A 20826-nucleotide genomic window follows, 5' to 3' on the forward strand; every position below is an offset into this window, starting at 1 on the left:
TGTATGAATACATGATTTGCACAGACATCGAATTCCCCTCCTGCATCAACATGATTAACTACATTCTAAATTTGCCCTCCAGCCTTCCCTTTTTGAATAACTTGAATGATTTTGCACACTTCTTTTTCATTATCATGAGCGAAATGCAACAAAGAATCCCTTTGAAAAATGCTGCAGAGGTCCGTGGCAACAGTCCTCGCCTCGCGTTGCGTGTTGACGGCGTTATCAAAGTGCGACAGATCCAACAGAAGACTCTGCCCTGAGTAAAATGTTAAAGGCTCACTACATTAAGGGATAAAGGTCGTCTTTCACCTACAATGTGAGACCGCGGGAATGAAAGTATGCGTGTAACGGTACATCTTAGTGAGAGACAGAAAAAAGCTGACCTTTCGCTTGTTGGTTGCCACGGTGATGGCACTTTTTTGTCTGGCCGAGGCGGCCCTAAAAACTGTTTTGTTTGTGAACAATGAGAAAGGTATGGTTTCCTCACGCTACAAAGCTTTAGCGTCATGCACTGAGAGAAGACCGCGTCCAAAACTGATAATACACTTCCTGCACAAACGTGGACAGCCATGCTGTTTTTTTTTTTCCTTCATTGCAGTGGGCGGTTCCCCACAAACACAAGCATTCAGCGTTTTAAGTGTTATTAAAAGGCCTCGTTTCCCACAGCACTCCAGTGCGTATCGGTGCGAGTAAAAAGGAAAAACGGGATCAAGGGCAAAAACGCAAAAGGTAATCTGCAAAAACGGCCATAATGATCTGATTTAACGGCATTAATGGGCAATGAGTGCTGTTCTGGGGAGGGAGACGCATTAGCCAATGGATTATCTATGGCTTCACTGGTTACCACGTGCTGGCGTCGGACGCAGTGTCGGGTCTGCTGCCTGGATACGGTGAGAACCGACGACCTCAAACGTGCGCTCTCTTTTTTAGATGAAACAGGGGGAAAAAAAAAAAAAGAAAAAGGTCTGGTGATTTTGCTCCAGGCGCAAGAGGGAAGATCCCTTCTCAAAATGTAGAGATTACCCTGTCACAGCGCAATAGTGCTGAGAAAAGAACAGAGATAAGGGAGGATTTGCACTGAGAACTCCCAAATGATTCGAGCTCAGAGCGGCAGGTGGTGTCTTCTGACTGCCATTTTACTTGATCCACGCTTTATATCTGGGGCTGCACGGAGCGAATCGGCAGAGGTCATGTTTTTTTTCCCCCCTTACAGAGACATTGGTAAAAATGAGGACACCTCATAAGTACTGATTCTCAGTTGTAGCAGGTGGAGGGGGAAAGGTGAGCCAGCTTCAGATTTTTACCACCGATAAAGACTTAACCACAGAGGCATAACTGATTCCCGTGTGCACTGTGTGTGTGTCGTTTGCTTGCCACGATGCTTTTAAACCACCAAAATTTGGGCACAGGAAGGATTACGTTTCGTTCAATGTGCAGGGGGCTAAGATGGTGCAGGCCACCCGCTGTGAGTTTACCAGGCAGCGATGAACACCCTCTTTTTAGTCCCCTGCCATTGATTTTGGGTTGATTCCATATAATTAGTTTTATCGAAGGCACCCTGATTGCAGGCCTCTCTCCTGCGCTGTGCAGCGGACACCCCCTCCCCCCCCAGAGAGAAGAGGAGTGCTTGCCCTTTTCCACAAGTAATTAAACTCCCAGAAACCCCTGGGCTGCAGATGGCCGGCGGCCGTGTTCCGGGGAAATGCTGCCTCTGTACCCGGCTGACCCTGGCTGGGGGTGACGCAGACGCCGGTCCCGACAAACACGGACTTTCTCCTTAATCCAGCTCACCCCCACTCCCCCCCCCCAAGGTCTGAATAATTGATGTTCAGTGCAGCGCAGACGTTAGCCTATTGGTTGTTGCCCCGCAGAAGCGTTACACCGAGAGAGGAAACGCCATCGATTTTGGCATCGACTGAACCGGTTTTATAAATCTCCAGGGTTTACGTAACACGACAGGAAATCGCTACAGAAGGGTAGCCATCCCCAAAAACAGAGAACTTCTTTTTGTTTTCACAAAAGTAAAAATTGTTTGACACATAACACATAATTTTTTTTTTTGTTTCACTCATTAATTATATCATTTGTATTTAGGCAAAATGGTTTCCTGTTCCATTGACGGCCTGTCGTTTAGATTCTTGCACACATGAAATTATCCCTTCGGAGGGCTAATGTCTCATAATGTTTTGGTTTAATGGCTTGCAATAGTGTTCCATCTTACTTAACAGCTGTCAAGAGCAATTTGACTGGTTTAAAGTGCATGAGCAGCACAGACACCCTTGTAGGGCTTGACTTTTAGATAGCTAATGTGTTTGCCTCTCTTCTTTAGGTTCTACAATAGCTGCAATTTCTCTATAGGTGTTCAGTCATACACCAAGTTTAAAAGCCTTAAAGAACTATCTCTTGCTTTAAGCCATTATGACAGTCCTTTAAACAACATCAAGCTTTTAGGTGCTAATTAGGGTTTTTAGGTGGTAAAAATAACTTTGCATTATATGCCTAAGTTGTACCTACAGGTGAAAACTGCGAAGAGAATTGTAAAGCTCATTAAATTAATATTGTATAGGTGGAAAGCAAAAAAAAAAAAGATGATGATAAAGAAAAAGAAAAAGAAAAAGAAAAAGAAAAAGAAAAAAGAACCGCAGGCAGGTTTCTAGCTTTGGCATTTTGATCCTTGTTGTAGTGCAGGATTTGCATTAGGCAGCTGGGTTAAAGGTGCTGTTGCCTTAGAGAGGAATGGAACCCTTCGGCACAAAAGACAGTGGACTTTTCCTGGAAGAGACGAAGAGAGAAGGATATGTTTGCTGATAATTCATGCACCCAACCCACACTGCTAACTCCTATTACTTCTCATGCTAAACAAACTGCATGTCATGGACGTCCTGCTACAAGCTACGAGCATGTCATGACAATGGAAATATAAAAAGCAGCTCCGACCGCACACCACGTTACCTGAATGGGAAATATCTACGACGTGGCAGGTCAGACACAGAGAGAAATTCATGTGATGCTCTGAGCCTTTCTTCCTCTCTCCTCGATTAAAGACAGTCACCTGGAAAATATGAAGAACCCGCACTGTGACAAAAAACGACAACACGAATTAAAAGAATCTCATTTGAGATGCAGTTGATAGGTCTGTTTCAGCAGCCCGAGCACCCCCCCCCCCCCCCCCCCCGCCTTCACACACACACACACACACACACACACACACACACGCTGACATTCTTTCCACAGAAATGGCAACAATAGACAATCTCTTGTCAATCCCATTGAATGACTCCATTAAAATGGGATTGACTCTATTAGGGAATATTAAGCCTTTTCAGGCCCCAGGCTCTCTTTTACAGTGTGCCACACAGCCATTTTCCTATCAGCAGCAGCTGTTTTGCAAGGCTGGGAGATAACGGCCAATCCCCACTTAATAGGTACCTCTTGCCCCTTGCCTCATCATACACCGGTTAACAATAGTTTATCCCAATCCAATATTTGAGCACAATGACAGAAAAGGCAAGAGGACATAAAAGAAGAGGATTTCTCACTCTTTTTCCCTGTGCCGTTGCGGGCGTCAAGTTTAATAAAATGTGTTTCTGTAGCAGACAGCTTCCATCATTCACGCTGCCGGTGGGAAATGAATTGAGCTGCCAGGAGTGGACGCCATTTGCACGCAGTGTTTTTCATAGTAACCATCACGTTTCTGTCTTAAGCACTGCCTGACTGCGCCTGAATCTTAGAGGCTACTCTGCCTTTCAGGCTGTACAAATAAGGTTTTTTTTTCCCCCCCATGAGAAAGGTGCACATACTTACACAGCCTATTGCGTTACTTCATGTAATGCTGGCAGTAACAATATGTGATCTCATTCTTCTGTAGAAAGGAAATCATGGGTGAGGGTAACCATTAAACCATTAGACTGACATTGCATTTGTTTTGCACACACCTTTATCTAGAGTTTTTACATGCTATCCATTTATACAGCTTTATGTTTTAACTAAGCGAGTCAGGAAAATGTACCTTTCTTGCAACAGAAGTGCCTCAATGTGGAATTGAACTGGCAACCTTTAGCTTGTGCCCCTTTTTCTGTGTGGCTATGCCACAGTGCAGTGTCCTCTTTGCTTTGCAGTGGAGGAAATGCAGTGGAGCAAACCGAGCAGGTGGGCCAGGGTTTTGCAGCAGGTGAATTCAGCTTGATCAAATTGCCTCACCTAGGTGGTACTTACAACACAGGAAGACTGAAATTCCATCGAAGTTTCTGGCCATAAAGTGGAAAGCATTATAGAAGCCGGAAGCATCTCCCACAGGCGAAGCCACTTATCTGCGGCAGAATAATTCAGGGGTAAGGAACCGTACCCCCGAGGAGCATAATTGGTCTGTTTTTTTCCCCCTTCTGCAGCTTCTATTACTGAGTACTTAATTTAGACTCGGAATCACAGGTGATCTGACTACCGATTAAACCCCGCGTTTTGGCTGCTTGGGCACTTCACGCTGGAGGGAGGATGAGGGACGAGAGGCCAACTCTTCACACTCGCGGTTTTATCAAGCTGGAACACACAGCCGGGACCGTGCTTCCGTCGGGTTCTCGCTCTCGGAACGGCGAATACAATTTGGCAGCAAAATTGGGGTCATCGGTTGAAATTCCTGCATTAAGACCGTGGAATCATGACATCGGCAGCGCTCACACTGCATGCATTTGCTACTGCTAAATGCTGCCGCCGCAGTGCTCTACGATTTATCGGGACGCAGAATTAGCATTTGTCACACAGGGGGATTAACAGAGGACCAAATATGATCATCATCACCAGTGAAGATTACTCATATAGGCCAGTATAATTAATGATTGTAATAATAATAATAATAATAATAATAATATTAACAATATTAACAGTAGTTGGTATCATTCAAAGCTGTCAATATCTGATTCAAATGATTACGGTGCAGTGCTTCAACATGAAGTAAATAAGGAGCATTGTTAAAGGTATGCATACTAACACTGACATCATCACTACATAAACTGCCATCAGTAGTTACATTTCATTTCAGTTCCTGGAGTACGGTCAACTCAGGCATGTGTGAATGAAGAAACAAATTGCAGTTTGTTGTTGATAAAACCATCATTTCTGACAGAAACTAGCCGCGGCTTTACCGATTCCTTCTTGTCCACTGTCTTCAAAAGCTTTTATTTCATCACATTTGTGACTGCCAAGTTCCACTGCGAGTCCCATTAAATAAACAAGTGGTTTGACAGAATCCAAACAGCACCTTCAATGTTTAATTACCCACACCCCATACTGAGGTGTCAGAACAAAGCCGTATTTAATAGCCTTATGATGCTCTCACATTAATTGTTTTTGATCTCGGAAAAATGGAAACAGATGTCAAAGCACAGCTGCGATTACACAATCATTCCCACCCATACAAATCGAAAATCCGCAGGTATTAAAACGCTCATGGAGGTATTAACGTAGCGCATTATATTCCATCGATTGACTTTCTCAGTAATCAATAAATACACTTGAGGTGCATAACCAGTTGATATTTGATAGATCCTGCTACAAAAGAAATGTGTGATTGTTTGGACTGCCTTACAACTTTAAATAATTTACATTACATTACATTACATTACATTATTGGCATTTAGCAGGTGCTCTAATCCACAGAAACTTACATAGGTTGCAATTTATACTGTGTAAGTTAAGATCAAAATTGTTCAAAAATGTGTGTCGGCACCGATGGGAATGTGTGAATACCAATAGTAAGATCTTTGCACATGTATTTGTATTCTGTTGATAGTCCATCCTGTGCCTCTGTCATTCCACTCTTCAAAGCACATGTGTAACCTTCCTGCGGCCTTAGTTATCATTTAGAAGCGTTGATGCACTTGCTGCAAGGAGCTGTGCTCCTGCAACGGCTGGAATTCTCGCACCTTTCACCTCCCGAGACGTATGAAAATAGAACACCGCGTAAACGGGAGGCCTCAGCGGCGTTCTGTCATTGTCCGCGTCCCTGTTAGCGGGTCAGGAGTGCAGCTTCAGTCACGGGAAAGAGGCGGCTGTATCCTCAAGGACTCTGAAAGAATGCGCCTCACCAATCGTAACGAGCCTTTTGAAGGAGAAAAAAAGAAACTCCGTCCAAGGCCACTTCAGTTCTTGGGGTTTCGTTTTTTAAATGACTACTGCAGGAATTCAATTGTGTGGCATTGCTCTCCCCGGCACCCCTGTTCTTTTTTTTGGGGGGGGGGGGGGGGGGGGGGGAGCGTGGTCGCATGTTCATCAAGGACGCATTTTATGAAGAGCGTGAGGTCCTTGAAGGCTGTGGCTGCAGGTTGCGGCTCACCCGCCACACACATTCCTCTCCACTGCAAGGACTTATTATTGTTATTTTTAATTAGAAGGAGCCGCTGGTTCTGCTGGCGGGGAAACTGTCAAAGCCACAGAGCCCGGAGTGAGTCTGGAACAAATTATTTTAATACCCCCCTTTAAACTGGATCAACAGCCTAAACAGTGAAGTGCCTTACTCAAACATACTAGAATGTACACATGTAAAATAATATTAGATGAGGGCTATGATGTGTAGTAATGGAAATGAATAAACTGAATAACATCTAAATGCCTACGTAGGGTCTATGTAGGATGAAGCATTTTGTCCATTAATATGGAGCAAGTAACATGGATTTGACTTAATTGTTTTAGGAGTCAGACATACATGTTTAATTTGATGTCTAAGTATCAGATCTACTGTCTACTATACAACAAAAAGTAAATCAGTTCAGTTTCTACCATTCACGATTTCCAAAAACAGGAAAAGTCAGATCACATCTGTCATTAACATTCAGAATGAGTGCCAACCAATTATAATCAATTACACTTGTACTGCAAAACCATTTTATCACTTGAATGATATCAAAGTAGTGTGTTATTAAAGTCCCTCTAATGCAATATAAATTACTGCAATTATGGCAATTATCCTTTCACTATTTCCATTTGTGTTACAACCATTTGTCCTGTTTTCATGGCGAGCCAACGTTGCTATGAATATAATAATGTTACACTAATGGTATCAGAATAACACCAGAGAATCAAATTACCAGTAAAATAAGCAAATATAACTTGGATCCTTGAAAGAGGCTTAGGCCTACTTGAAGTTGGTCTTTTGCAGCCCAATTAATTCATACTTGGCAGGATTCAATTCTCATAATTCATTGTAATTAAATATTGAATTTATCTGAACAACAACAGTGAAACGAACATAAAATTATGAATTTTGAGCAGCGCCTGTGGTGTCGCAATAGAGGGTGGTGTGTGGCACACCGGGAAGCCACACAAGCGCATGTACGCGAGCTCCATGCGCGCTGACGGGTAAGATGACAACGGATGAAAGCATCGCAGTGTGTCCAGTTATGAACAATACTAATCAATATATCCTTTGTTGAGTAAGCTGATTTTAGTACTTGTGTGACAACTCAAACAGGAGAAATCATGAATTGGAGGAGTTTTACTTTTAAAATTATGAAAGCCTTTAATAATTATGTTCATTTAATTTCACGGATCCAACCGAAATTGACATGATTCTACTTGTTTGTTCGAAAACTGTTTTTAGAGAATTAACGTAAAAAAAAAAAAAATCTACTGATCGTAACACTTTTTGCTTACGCATACAGTGGCAGCACCCGAGTGAATACTCCTGAAAACAGTCTAATTGATTATTTAGTTTAATTGAATTAAATGTAAGCATATTTTATACACCCATTTATGGGTATAGATATAAACTGTTATGGGCTAAGGATGTGAGGGATAAATTCATAGCGGGGTAAGGTAATTCTGACCAAACTTTCTGATGTCCAGAGCGCGCACTGTCACTGGTCACCGCGCCCTCTGACGAGTTGGCACGGATCAAAAGCAGTTAAAAGTTAATATGGTACTTTTGTGCCGTAATTTAAAGCCCTTGTCACCTCCTCTTTACAAAAGTTTAGTTCTCGGAATGTGGCCGAAAATACCGCCGGCCCGCAATTCCCTGTTTTTTGACAGAAGCCATCTAAGATGTAAGGTCTGTAATTCAATGACAACTGAATCAATAAGAGAAAGCGAAGGGGACGGCGGCGCAGCGGTAAACTGTCGGCATGGAAGCAATCTGCTGCACAGCGGTGGCAGGGCAATTCACATCCATCAGAAGTTATCGAGAGAAACAAAAGAACGTTAAGAGTCCGTGACCCGTTCTGTGCGCGAAGGGATCGGAACTGGGAGGGAAAGCGCGCAGCCGGATGGAAGGAGCTGAGTGACAGTAATAACGACTTTTTACTCTTATGTGCCGGAAGGCGAAGTTTTATTCACCACTGCGGCTCTGTGGGCTGTGCTTTGAGCGGATGGTTTGATTCTGTCACATTCGTATGTCAAACATGTAATGCACTGTTGCATTTCTCATACGGTTAAGGATAAGAAATACCTCTCCCCGAATTCAAATGTGTTTCAAATATGTTTCTCAAAACGGCGAACAGTCGCGACAGCCCAGATCTCTTGCTCTGCACACTTGTGCAAACCCGAGCTATGGTAAGTGCAGCTAATTAAAACTGAATTCGACCTTAAAGTTTTACATGACACTTTAATGGAGGGTATACCATTTACTCTTAAAGCATTTCACAAAAAAATGAAAGCATGTCCATAAAAATGTATTTCAGTGTAACTACCTGCAGACTGAAATACAATGAGAAGTCCCATACCATATAAAACATCACAATTTGCCCTTACTTCCTTGACTGCTTAATGAATGTATGAGCTTTCTGTGTCTACAGCAGAAGCTGACACATGTCAGATTTGGAAAGGGTAATACAGGTTGGGCCTGACTCCAGAATGGTACTATAGCAATAAGTGGAGGCTTTGCTTGTGCCCGTGTTACTGATGGTAAAAAGGTGATCCATTTTCCCTCTCCCACCTTCACAGCAATCAGGGGCCATGGTTAACCACCTAACTGCATCTCCCTGCAACCTGGGGCTGCAGCCAAACCCCCCTCCTCCTGCTGAATTTCACAAGCCCCACTCCCCATCTCTGTCACAGTGGGCTCCCTCATTCAGGCTGCACATAGGCCTGATTCTAAGCTCTATTTACCGCCACACGCCAGGAGCAGAGTGCTGACACATAGCATTATGCTATGCCATACAGCCCCAAAGAAATCAGGTCTGATTTCTTAGTAGGAGCCCCGCCACTGGCTCTCATCAGGGACTGAGAGCTCCTCCATCTTAACTCAGGCCATTCCTCACACAGATTAGGCTCCAGTCTGCACTGCTGTTAGGCCCTCATCTGAGGATGCTGCACGCTGGAGCATTCGCCTGTAGCAGCCCGTCCCTAACCTTCACGTGTCTGTTCTGCTGCACGCACACTTTCTGTTAGCACCACTCAGTCTCAGATAACACCCTCCCCAGCGGGGGTTCCCTAAAGTGGCAAAGGGCTGGATCCCAGTCTTGTGCCATGTCTGGAATAACTAGCTAATACTTCTCTAATTGAAAAGCCTTTTTAAAAAGCAAGATCCAGGGGATCATATGAAAGTTTTTTTTTTCCTAAAACCCAGCCTCTAAGAAAGGGCAAAGGCATTTTATGTCACTCTACCATCAAACACTCCAACCCAACCCCTCACTCACTCACAGCACAGAATATACCTTCACCTTCTAACACACCTGCTTTTATACTGTGGATAATGCAATCAGAGTCAGGTGTGGAACAATGAGCCAATTACTGCTTGCCGTTCCCAATCACAGACAAGGACTTACAATTGCACTGTTTCAGGCGGATCTGATTATTTGCAGGCAAGAATAGAATGGTCACGGGTTTTGAATAGCAACACTTTGGTGACTGGTAAGACAAGCCTGCGTGCACAAATTAAAATCACAATGAGTCTTTAAACACATTAGAGGTATTGAAATTAAGTCCATTTAGTGGAGACAAGGCCTGCATTGTCTGTCATGAACACATAATACAATCTCCCAGTGATTAGTGAGACAGAAGGCATAACCCTTTCCATGTCTGCTGAGGATGTGTGTGGTTTACTGTGATAGGTTTATTCTTAGCTATCACTGCTCACCATACTGCTTATCCCTTAGACGCATAACTGTGGCTTCTGAACACCAGCTAGCGCATATCTGGTATAAACAGTATATACACTAAATCTCTATGCTGAGTGAATTTCATGGTTTGCTACGTTCATTTAAAACACGTAATGGATTTCTCCCGTCCATTTACCTGTTAGTCACATTTGCACGCGAGTAAGCTGTGGATGTGCTCCACTCTCTCTTCCAGACATTTTGTGTTTTATTGTATAGAAATTTTTTAATGTGTTTACTTATATTCAAATTAGTTTACATCCATTCACCAATCCATCCTGCTACAGAGTTAGTTCCCACCTGACCACGTGTAAGCAAGCCTGTCTAAATGAAAAAGGAGTGGCTATGTACGTGTTTAGGTGTATCCCACTGTAGATAATTGGGTGCTTGTTACAGTGGAGGATTGACCGCCATCATGGAGCTAGTGGCATGTCGGCGTGTGCCATCTGGAGCTGACATGCTGTTGCGCTCACGTTGGGAAAACATCTGTGTTGAGCCTCAAGAATCTGAGGCCTCGCTGGCTTAGTTTTAAAAAGCAGGCGGGAATCGCCTCCACCCCTTCCTTGCCCTTTCCAGCATCACGGCGCAGAGGAAGAGGAGGCACTCGTCACCAGCAGGAGGCCCCGGCCCCCGGTGTGAAATAAGCAGGAAGTGGAACAGAGGGTCAGGCACTGTAAAGGCATTGTGAAGGGGGTTGCCAGATCATCACTCTGAGATCCAGCCCTCACCTCCTCAGCTCAGAGTGCTGAGGAGGTCAAACACAACAGCTCCTCATCCACAGCATTATCTCCAACCTGGAACCCATGACAGAGTCAGAGTTCCCACCTGTATCTCCTCAGCCACGACCACAGTGCAGGACTCCTTTGCTGGCCCCAACATGCAGGCTGCTGGCTGGGTTTTATCAGCTTCAGCCCTGAGGGGGAAAGCGTTTTCAGCAGACCCAGTGTGAGGTCGATGTAGGTAACTGCATTTATAGCGTATGTGCAAACACCACTTTACAAGTCATCTGGGTTTGTGTGTTTTTTTTTTTTAATGCACCTCAAGAAACATAAGAGGGAGATTTCATATGCGCCCTGTTTACACACTGTGTGATGTCGGTCGCCTCTGGCAGAAGACTTTTTCAACTTTGAGATCTTGACGTGTCTCGGCGCCTTGTGGGAGTATGTTACATGGCTCACCAATTCGTTACCATCGCCCAAATGTCAGTAAGTAAATACATGGGGGTGAGTCAAACGTCAGTGTGAGAGGCACTGCGGGACATGCCAATATTAAAAGTCCCAGATATTAGAATTTAGATAATATATATTGAAACAAAAACTTATTACATAATTACTTAGTATGAATACATACAATAGAGCACTGTCTGTGGATCTGTGTGTAGGAGAGACTGTTTTCATTTTTGTTTGTAAGATTTTATACTTTTATGCCATTGTGTATTAAGATCTCTGTGGTTTCCATAATCTGTGATGGCCATATGACCCAGCCCTGAAACGTTTCATACTAGTACTTCATTCATGCTCAGAAAACATAATTTTTTTGACATTTTGACATGTTACTGGAGTGATTTTATTGGTGTACTGCTGCAACTCATAGAGCTCCTTCAAAATATAATTCATACAAAGACAAATGTTGCTGTCCCTGTAAGATCGTTCCGATATCACCCTGAGCGCTCTCTTGATATAATAAAATCCTACCCTCAGAAAAAAAGAACCATAGCAGTAAGCCTTTTAAATTAATAGCTTGACAGAAATGTACAATTTTGCTTATATTTCAGCCACACTATTTCATCAGTTTCCTCGACCTTGAAGAAAAACAAAACACAGCAACTAGAAAAGCAAATAAAGGAAAGAGTAAATGGTGACTTTTAATGAACAAACAGGATGACTCAGGGAGCTCTGGGTAATCCGCATTCTACAAGCTGTGCAGCTACAGATGCTGGAAATGTGAACGTTTATTTCTTTACCTATGCATTCAGTAATTTGTCATAGCGTTGCGCTGCCGGTATAGGACAATGCTGTCTGTGGGTGTTTGAAATGAGACCGTCCAAGAGTCTGCAGGCAAGATGCATGAAGACATGCCAGCTTACAAAACATTGCATATTAATTCCGCATTACATAACAAGGGAAAAATGTAAATGATTAGATGCAGTTTACAGTTCTGTGGCCGGGTTTCCTTGGCGAGATGCAGACCACGGGTGTTCCAAACCGAGTGTGGAGCCCGACACGTAGTCTGCTGTGGGAACCAGAGACCCTGCGAGAATCAGGCAGGGCTGCACTGCTACACTGCGAGGGGTGAGGCTCGGTTCCACTTCACCTGGTCCACAAACCTTGTTGATGTATTAAATTATGATATGACATTTGTTCAGCAGATGCTCTTATCTAGAATGATTTAGCTTACAGTTTTACATGTCTACACAGCCAGAGGCAAATGGGGTTAAGTGTGATGCCCAGAACAAAAGCAGTGGCCACTTTGGAACTGAACCGGCAGCGTTTGGGTTATGAGACCTGTTCTGTACTGCTGCTCCACATCCTTAAAGAACCAGCAGAGAGCGGGGAAGTGGGTGGGGTTAGGCGGGGATCTGGGGGTTTGTCAGTGGAGTCTCTTGAGGTTCAGTTTTCTACAAACATGGTCCAGCACCTCATTTGTGGGCCAGCATAACGACCAAAAAAAAAAAAAGGCAAGAGAGCGAACGGGAGCGTGAGTCACCTCCCTAACTGTGACTAATAATAGCGAGGGCGGGCTGTTTCCGTGTGAATTAAAAACCTCACACGCAGAGAGAGCTGGCTGAGAGGAGCTCTGCTGAAAGGGGCTGCGGGGGGGGCACGAACGGAGCGGCGCCGTCCGCTGAAAGCACGGAGACAATGCCTCCGAGTCGGAGCGGGCGGCGAACACCCCATCTCCCTACCCTCGCAGACAGCGCACGTGTGAAGGAACGCTGTCACTAGTCTCGGCTTCTGTTTGTGCGTTCGAAAGTACACAACACTCCGGCGTTATTCAGCATTCCGGAATCATTCAACACTCCGGCTTTTTTTCAGAGGTGATTTGCACAGCGCGCCAGTAGGAGGCGCTGCTGACACCTGGCGATATCTGCCGGCCTAACACCGTAGACCTTGGAAATCATTGCAAGGAGTGCAATTTATCAAGAAATTCTGGAGCATCTCAGTTAAAATGGAGGAATTCCATTTGTGCCTTTCAAAATCGCACCTTTGCCGTAACCTCCTAGGCACACACACAAAAATAAGGTAGTGATTCTTCAGTACAAAGACAAATTGCTCCCCAATGGTATGTCTGCTCACCTCCCAAATATTAGTTCATTCAGTGTGTTTCACCAGAAGGGACTGGTTTCCTGTGGGTACAGAAGCCTCCTGACAGGTACAACAGTTTAAACTGTGGAGGAGGTAGGAACATTCACCCTACAAGCTATTTTCAGATAGGAAGCAGTACAAAAGACAACACAAAACACTCTCTGTGGGTTTAATTTATTATTGAATGATTTCCTTTATTATTTTTATTATTATTATCATTACAATTATAATAATAATTATTATTCTGTTGGCAAATTGGGGTAAAAAACATAGTTGTTTTGTTTTATCTAAATATTTAATACATACTGGGTACCTTACACAATAAAAACGGCAAACATATTTTACAATAAATCTTACAAGCGGGTTATAAAGATGTCTAATGTACAACATGTACAGTTTCTCGTATTAACAGCAGGTTGAGTTTGTTGCAGAGTAAGTCGGCGTTGTGCATTCAGACAGTTCTCTATGTCGAGTAGAAGGTCACCGGATCCATAAAGAGGCTGGCACTTGTAACCAGGTTCACAGACAGATTATAAAGACACTTGGCCACTTGCCACTCTTCTAATAACTACAGCAGTTTACTGTGTGGACAGTATAAGCCTACAATCTGAGCTTTGATGCATGTGTCATTGCTTCTCACATCGGTATGATATCCAGCAAAGGATATGCAGACGGGCAGTAGTATAAAAGGACCTTGATTTGAATTCCCATCATTCTTAGTGGTCAAGTGCTTTTATAGTCTAGCAAGCAAACCTTGACAAAGACACATTTAAAGAACATGAACGAGGGTTGGATTTCATGTCCAAAGGCATAAAATGTATGCAAGCCCACATTTCTTCTTGTGAGAATGAACGTAATACTGATAATGTATTAATTAGCCGTGAATTTTGAAAATATAAAGAAAATAGAAATTGATTGTATTTTTGCAGACATTGCATTTGATAATGGCTGCACTGTTGTACAAAAAAAAACTACAATAATATTGCGCTGTGTTCTTAAATGAATTTACTGTAGCACTTGACAAGTAAAAATACGCAGTACACTACCATTAATATCTGGTTATGAATATAAAAACTGGGTGGATTTTTATGAACTGCTCTGATGTATGATTGTCTTCTTAAAGGAAAAAAAATATTCATTAAGTTTCAGCTGAATGACAGGAAACATTTATCTTCCTTCATAAAACAAAATGTTCTGTAAGCTGTCTCTCTCAAAGTGCAAGGATGAAAAAAGGGAGGCATTTCGGCTTACCCCTCAACCCTTTTGGTTCACTACTTTAAAATAATTACTAAGTACAAAAAAAAGCAAGGTGTTGTGATGACTGCGGCTGAATGCTTCACACGGAATGGAATCTTACATAAAGGATGATGTCACAGACAGTCCCTTGTGATGTCACGTCCCTCAGAACAGAGGCTGGAGGGGGAAGATGGTCGGTGGGGGCGGGAGCATGGGCGGGAACACGGCCGGGCGGGGCAGGGCGTGGAAGGTCATGGCCACAGGGTGCAGGCCAGGCGGGGCCACCACGGACACCTCGGGCGGGGGAATGAAGGGAGGTGGCCCCGGGGGGCACATCTCCGCCCCCAGGGGCGGAGGGGCGATGGGGAAGACCTGGGAGAAGATGGGGGGCTGGGGCTGGATGAAGGTGGCGTGGTGCTGGAGGATGGTGTGGCGGATGGTGATGGAGGCAGAGGACATGGGCGGGGCCAGGTGGATGGGGTGCAGGATCGGGGAGGGCACGGGGAGGGGCGGGTGTGGCATGGCAGGTTTCGGCTTGCCGGTGAAGGTCTGCTGGTGTGATGGCTGCCTGTGGGCCGGGATCTGGAGGAAGTGGTGCTTCTCAACACCGTTGGAGGTCTGCTGAAAGCCTTGCTGGCCTGCGTGGAAGGAGATGCTCGTGTTCCCCAACCTCAAGCTTTCCCGGTTTAGTTTGGTCTCCTGACCCGTGAGGCCTGGATGAGCCTTCGGAGGCTGGCTCGGGGGGTTGTGCTGAAACAGTCTGTCGTGACTCGTTCTCTCCAACTTCTCCTGTGCAATTTGCCTCACCTCTGTCTGGCAACAGCTGGCAACTGCCGAAGGCTTATCACACTCCTGTGCGTCAGCTATTTCTGCGCTCACTTCAACACTGTCACAAGGACTGGCATTCTTGGTCTCACCTCTGATGCTTGTATGCCCTGTCGGATTGTCCCTCATGACTAGAGTTTCATATAAAGGACTGCGGGTATCGCATCCAGCACTGAGCCGGGCAGGAGAGAGGCCGCCAGTGCACTCCCTGCGCGTCTCCGCTGGAAGACCCCGTGTCGGAGAATCGAGCACATTGCGTTTGGTCCCACCATCACCATTTAAGACTTTATCAGGATTTTTTGGCCTTTCATTCACATCTTTCTGTAGTACATTAGCCAAAGCACTCTGGACTGCAGGCTGTTCAGTGCCTGCATTGAGGGAGAGATTGTCTACCGCCATACCGCGGCCATCCGGCTCATCGCTGGCTGTCTCCAGATCAGTGCCTGGGCTGCGATCGGCGACCCATGACCTCCGTCGTTTCCGTCTCCTGGCCTGCCTGCAGCAGGGCGATCCTTCCTCAAGGGATTGGGCTTGCTCACCAGCGCCACCCGCTGGCAAAGGGCAGGTAGTGCAATGTTGTTGTGGACATCCCTGCTCTTCCTCGTCGCTGAGGGACCCGCGCCTTCTCTTCATGGGCAGGTTCTGTCGGGAAGTGTCGCCGCAATTTGGTGGCGCAATCAGACTCGGCCTTGTGTCGACAGGGCTGCTGGGTCCCTCTGTCGGAGGTGGGCTGCTGCCATGCTGACTGGGCATGGTGATGTCTGCTCGCTCCGCTGATTGGTCACACAGACCTCCCCCGTCACGTCCCTGCATTACTTTGCCGTCACCGCAGCCTCTGCCGGAGAGAGGCGGGCTGCCCGCGGCGTCGTTTACGCCACCTGCTGCTTCCTGCTTACCGCTCCCCGCGGCCTCTGCTTTGGTAGCCGGGATGCTCATCTCGTCTTGATTCTGAGGTGATTGCTCCGAGTCCTGTAATGGCTGCACTTGTTGTGGAGTGTCGCTGCCAAAGTGGCTATCAAATCCGTCCCAGCACTCAGCTCGTTTGGAGAAATTTGCCGGTTTCTCCGTGTCGCCACTGTGTCTGCCTGCGTCCCTGTGCGTCTCCCTCCTCCACCTCCTCCTCCGCCTCCTCCTTTTGTGGCTGCGGTACTCTCGCCGGTGTCTGTCCCGCAGTTTGTCTGAGGTCCGTCTGCTGCAGTGAGTCCGCTCTTCCGAATGATGTCTGCACCTTTTATGCCTTTTCAGCCTGGGACAGCTCCTCCTGCCGTTCGTGTGACGGTCCGCCTTTCCTGTTGAGTTCAGAACCTGATTGGTCAGCTCGCCCAGCCAATCAGAGGCTCTCTGAGAGTGGTTGTGGTTGTGGTCAGAATCACGGGTTGGCCCCTCGACATGCATGTCGCCCGTCCCGTCCCGGCCCCCGCCCCTGCTCTTACCCCCCTCTCGGTCCGTTCGGCTGCAGGACGCCCTGAAGTCGAAGTGCAGGGGGTTGCAGCTGTAGGACAGCGGCGGCTCCGCCCTGGTGAATGTCAGCATCTCAGAGGGCCACAGCAGCACGGTGCCCCCGTCTCGGCTCAGCACCGAGCAGAAGGGCTGGCTGGGTTTCGTGAAAGAGGGCGCTGTCCTCGCGGCTGCGTTCGCCTCATTTCCCGGGGCCCGGGACGGGCCTGTCTCCTGGGAAGCGTCAGCGTGGTTCTCGAGTGGGGAGCCACTGACGAGGGGGTCACTCTCCACTTCCGCACCCGCATCCGCCACGCCCTCATTTGCCACGCCCTCTTCCGTCACACTCTTATCTGCCACGCCCTCCTCTGTGTTCAGCTCACCACCAAACCCCTCCCTTGTATCGACCTTGCCTTCTGTCGTTTCGCATTTCACAGATGAGATCTCCACATTCAGCCCCACATCTGTATTATCCAAATTGGAGGGGGGAGTGGATGATTGGGAGGGGGTGGGGCTGGGAGCATCCGTCGAGTAGACGAGCAGCGTGCACAGATCCGAAGCGGCGGCCGTGCTGTCTTGATTCAAGGACGGATCAGCTGACCCCTGCGCGTTTTCGGGGACGGTCTGGTCCTGCTGTGCTGGGGTGCTGTGATCGTCCTCCCCGCACTGCAGGGTGGGGGGGGAGAGGAGGTCGAGCTCGGCGGCGAGGGTGCGGAGCCCCAGCCTAGATCCCCGCTCCTTCGACCCGTCCTCCGCGCTCTCGCAGAACACGGCGGCCGACGACTCCAGCCGCACCGACGCCTTCTTCGGGAGGGAGAAGGAGAAGGCGATCTTCTGCCTGTGCGTTTGCTTTTTGGCTTTGCCCGCGTGGGGCCACAGGGTCAGCTTGCCGCCGCTGCTGTTGGGCGTGTCAGTGGGGGTGCCCAGGTCCAGGCCTGCGGCGGGCTGGGATCCCCCTGTATTACCCTCACAGCAGGCTTCCCTGGAGTCGCCCTCCACCGCCACTGTGGTGGACTTGAACATGGGGCCACTTCCGGGGGCACTGAAACACACAACACAAAAGACTGTAATCAGTGCCTCTGAAACGCAGCGACGCACATCTGTCATGGACAGCCAGGTGAGAAGCTCTGCATTAACTGCTTCCTATTTTATGCTATGCAGCAAGTGTGTTATGTTACAGGGCTCGATATGCTTTCATTAGCGTTACTAAGCTCCTCATAGTTTTCACCGCTGCGTTTGCTATACTTTGTAATGTTTAATCACCGTTTCCTCAAAGTCAGCGTTAGCTACGATTTTTCCAATCCAGTGTTCTAATCACACCGGTTTGTCCGTATGCGTGAAAGGGTTAAACACATTGACACACAGATTGACCCGTGTGGCTTAATTAATGAGGAAGGTGGTTCTGTATGGTTGAAAAAAAAAAAAGTGGTTGATCACGATTTTCCTGCAGCACATGTGATAATTATGCAGTTAAGCCACACCCACCATTGCACCTCCCTGCGTTGCTCCGCCAGCTCATGCAGACGTCTGAGGGCCCGCTCCTGCTTCTTAACATCCTTCCTGGATTTTGAAGCTACATTGCGGGCAAACTCCCTCTGTTTCAGCTCTTTCAGCCTCTGCCAGAGAGAGATAGGACATGACTTACGCATCTCCTCCACTCAGATGGATGACTCGGATCAAACTCTACGAGGAAACATGTCGCTTTGAATTTACTTACAGTACTGCCCGAAATAATATAGGTCACACTCGTGCTTGATATTCCTGAATCATAAATATTTTCCTCTGTGGAGTAGTAATGCATATATATGAACACAGATATTTGCACTGATTCGTTTTACTTCCTGATTGGAATGCTCGATGTCTTTTGCATCACAGCAGGTGAGAGAAAGTTCCAGCAGCCTGTTAAGGATGGTGAGAACAGCCTCCCTCTCACTGAAAGCCCAGGGGAGGGTGAAACCAGAGGCACCCTGATGGTGTTACTTGATGGTGGAATTGAGACGATGAGAGTGCTGAGCTCAATGACTTTAAATTTTATGTCTCAGATATTTATGTTTGTATTATATTACAGTGTTTGAAGAGACAATGACCTATTGCAGTAAGAACAACTGTAACTTTTAGCTTAGTAGCTGTGGACTGACAACCTAGAAAGCTTGTTCATATTGTGCAAGTAGCTAACCCGTTTCTGTCATTTTCCAGCCACTTAGTAGTAGTAGAAGTAGTTCACTGTAATCGCATACATTTGTCCTGGCTAGCAAGATACATGGTTGTCTACTTCTGTTAACAGACCACTGCTGGCTAACTGGTTCATGTCTAGGCTTTACAACACTAGTTCAACATAAATACAACATTAAAATCATTTCAGTTCATTTGCCACATCATTCCACAGCTCGAACACAACTTCTTGAATATTTCATGCCAGATGAATTTCAAAAACTCCCCTTTTCAATAACAGTTTGCTCAGAAAGAAACTCTTTATTGTTAGCAAACATCCACCTCCTCTCCTTCTCTACATTAGCAGTAATGTCACAGTTTTACAGTTTTCTCCTATTCAGAGCAGGTAAGCGCATGAATGATGTTGAATTTGTTACTTTTATTAATATCAATGGGCACTTCAAAAGCCAGAGTCCCAGAACGCATGTGTTAGATATTTGCAGGACATATTTTTATGAAATTGTTCAATAGCTCTTTAATTCCTAACATCTATATGTGAATAACAGTGCTCTTTCAGAAGATGAATCTTTTCCTGCTAAACAACCTTTCCGTATAAAGTCTGGGTATGAGACACTCAGAGATACAAAGGCAGAGATTAAGAGTCTCTTCAGGACTGAAGAAGGTAATGAAGGTGTTTACAAGCCAATGTTCTGCTTCATCAAACCTATTTTCTACATAAATGAAAAAATAGTTCCACATGAGGTTGTTCAATTGCGTGAAATTGTCCCATTTATCTGAAATAAAAACTGTCTTATGATAATTTACACTTGACTTGCTGGTCTGACTGCATGTATGTTTTGAATGTCAAACCAATGCATAATAGCTCTCCTTTGCTCTCAACAAAAGAGCTATCTCTGAGATTAATACATCTCCTCCTGGGAGCGGGGATATTCGATAAACATTGCCTCGTTTTGTATATATTTTCTAAGATGGCACAATTTTACTCTCCGTGGAGAAATTATTGGAAATTTTATACAAGTTGTGCCGCACGGTCTGAGAAGATAGTGCCTCCTGGTGATTTCGCTCTCCATGTCTTCATGCTTACCATCGTTGCATAAAGCTGGAAAACAAACCCTTGAGGCTATTGACTTTGCAGAAAGAAACCCAGTGCATACTAGAATTCTCAGGTACAGTAAGCAGGTGCATAGACCCATGTGAATGAACTTTTATCTAGTGGAAAAAAAACAAATGTGGAAAATGCAAATGGATGAACTATAATATTAAGTCTTCTTCAGCTTTCTGGATGAGATTAATGCTTGTATACCTTACAGAAGCTGTTGTGTCATCTGAATAAAGGAAAAACACATCTCTTTGAGTTAAAGAATTTAAATGCGCATGAGGTAGCTCACAACAACAGTTTTTGCATTGTAGTATTGACTGAACACAGCTAGAGTCACAACAATGACAGAATAACAGTCAACTGGGCTTCAAAATAAGCATCTAATTGTTCATCTTTTGAGGCGCTTCACAAGTGGCTCTGGGTGGAATTTCTAAAGCGGATACATTGCTACAGTAGCGGATTATTTTGACTTGTTTACTGTAATACCATGACATCATAATGTGGCAGAGATGCAGCTGTGAATGGGCTGTGAATTCAGCACCAGCACCGCTATATAAACACGCAGCCGGAGAGTCCACCCTGGTATTAGGCATTCCACTCAGGCAGCACAATGCTACATATGGTTCAGTGCCACCGTAACCTTTCTTATTTGAAGGAGCTACGATGA

The 20826-nt window shown here is 45.7% G+C and overlaps 1 protein-coding gene across 1 annotated transcript in view; it reads right to left on the bottom strand.

Moving 5' to 3' along the window:
* Nucleotides 1-13640: 13640 nt before the first annotated feature.
* Nucleotides 13641-20826, bottom strand: part of znf804a (zinc finger protein 804A) — a 49610-nt gene continuing 42424 nt past the window's right edge. Inside the window, exons 3-4 of the mRNA XM_036545845.1 lie at nucleotides 18374-18504; nucleotides 13641-17930 (exon numbers count right to left, since the gene is read on the bottom strand). Of these exons, the coding sequence (XP_036401738.1) occupies nucleotides 14792-17930; nucleotides 18374-18504 (3270 nt within the window). The 3' untranslated portion in view covers nucleotides 13641-14791. The remainder of the gene's footprint in view (nucleotides 17931-18373; nucleotides 18505-20826) is intronic.

Source organism: Megalops cyprinoides, chromosome 14, assembly GCF_013368585.1.
Source record: "Megalops cyprinoides isolate fMegCyp1 chromosome 14, fMegCyp1.pri, whole genome shotgun sequence".
Taxonomy (NCBI): domain Eukaryota; kingdom Metazoa; phylum Chordata; class Actinopteri; order Elopiformes; family Megalopidae; genus Megalops; species Megalops cyprinoides.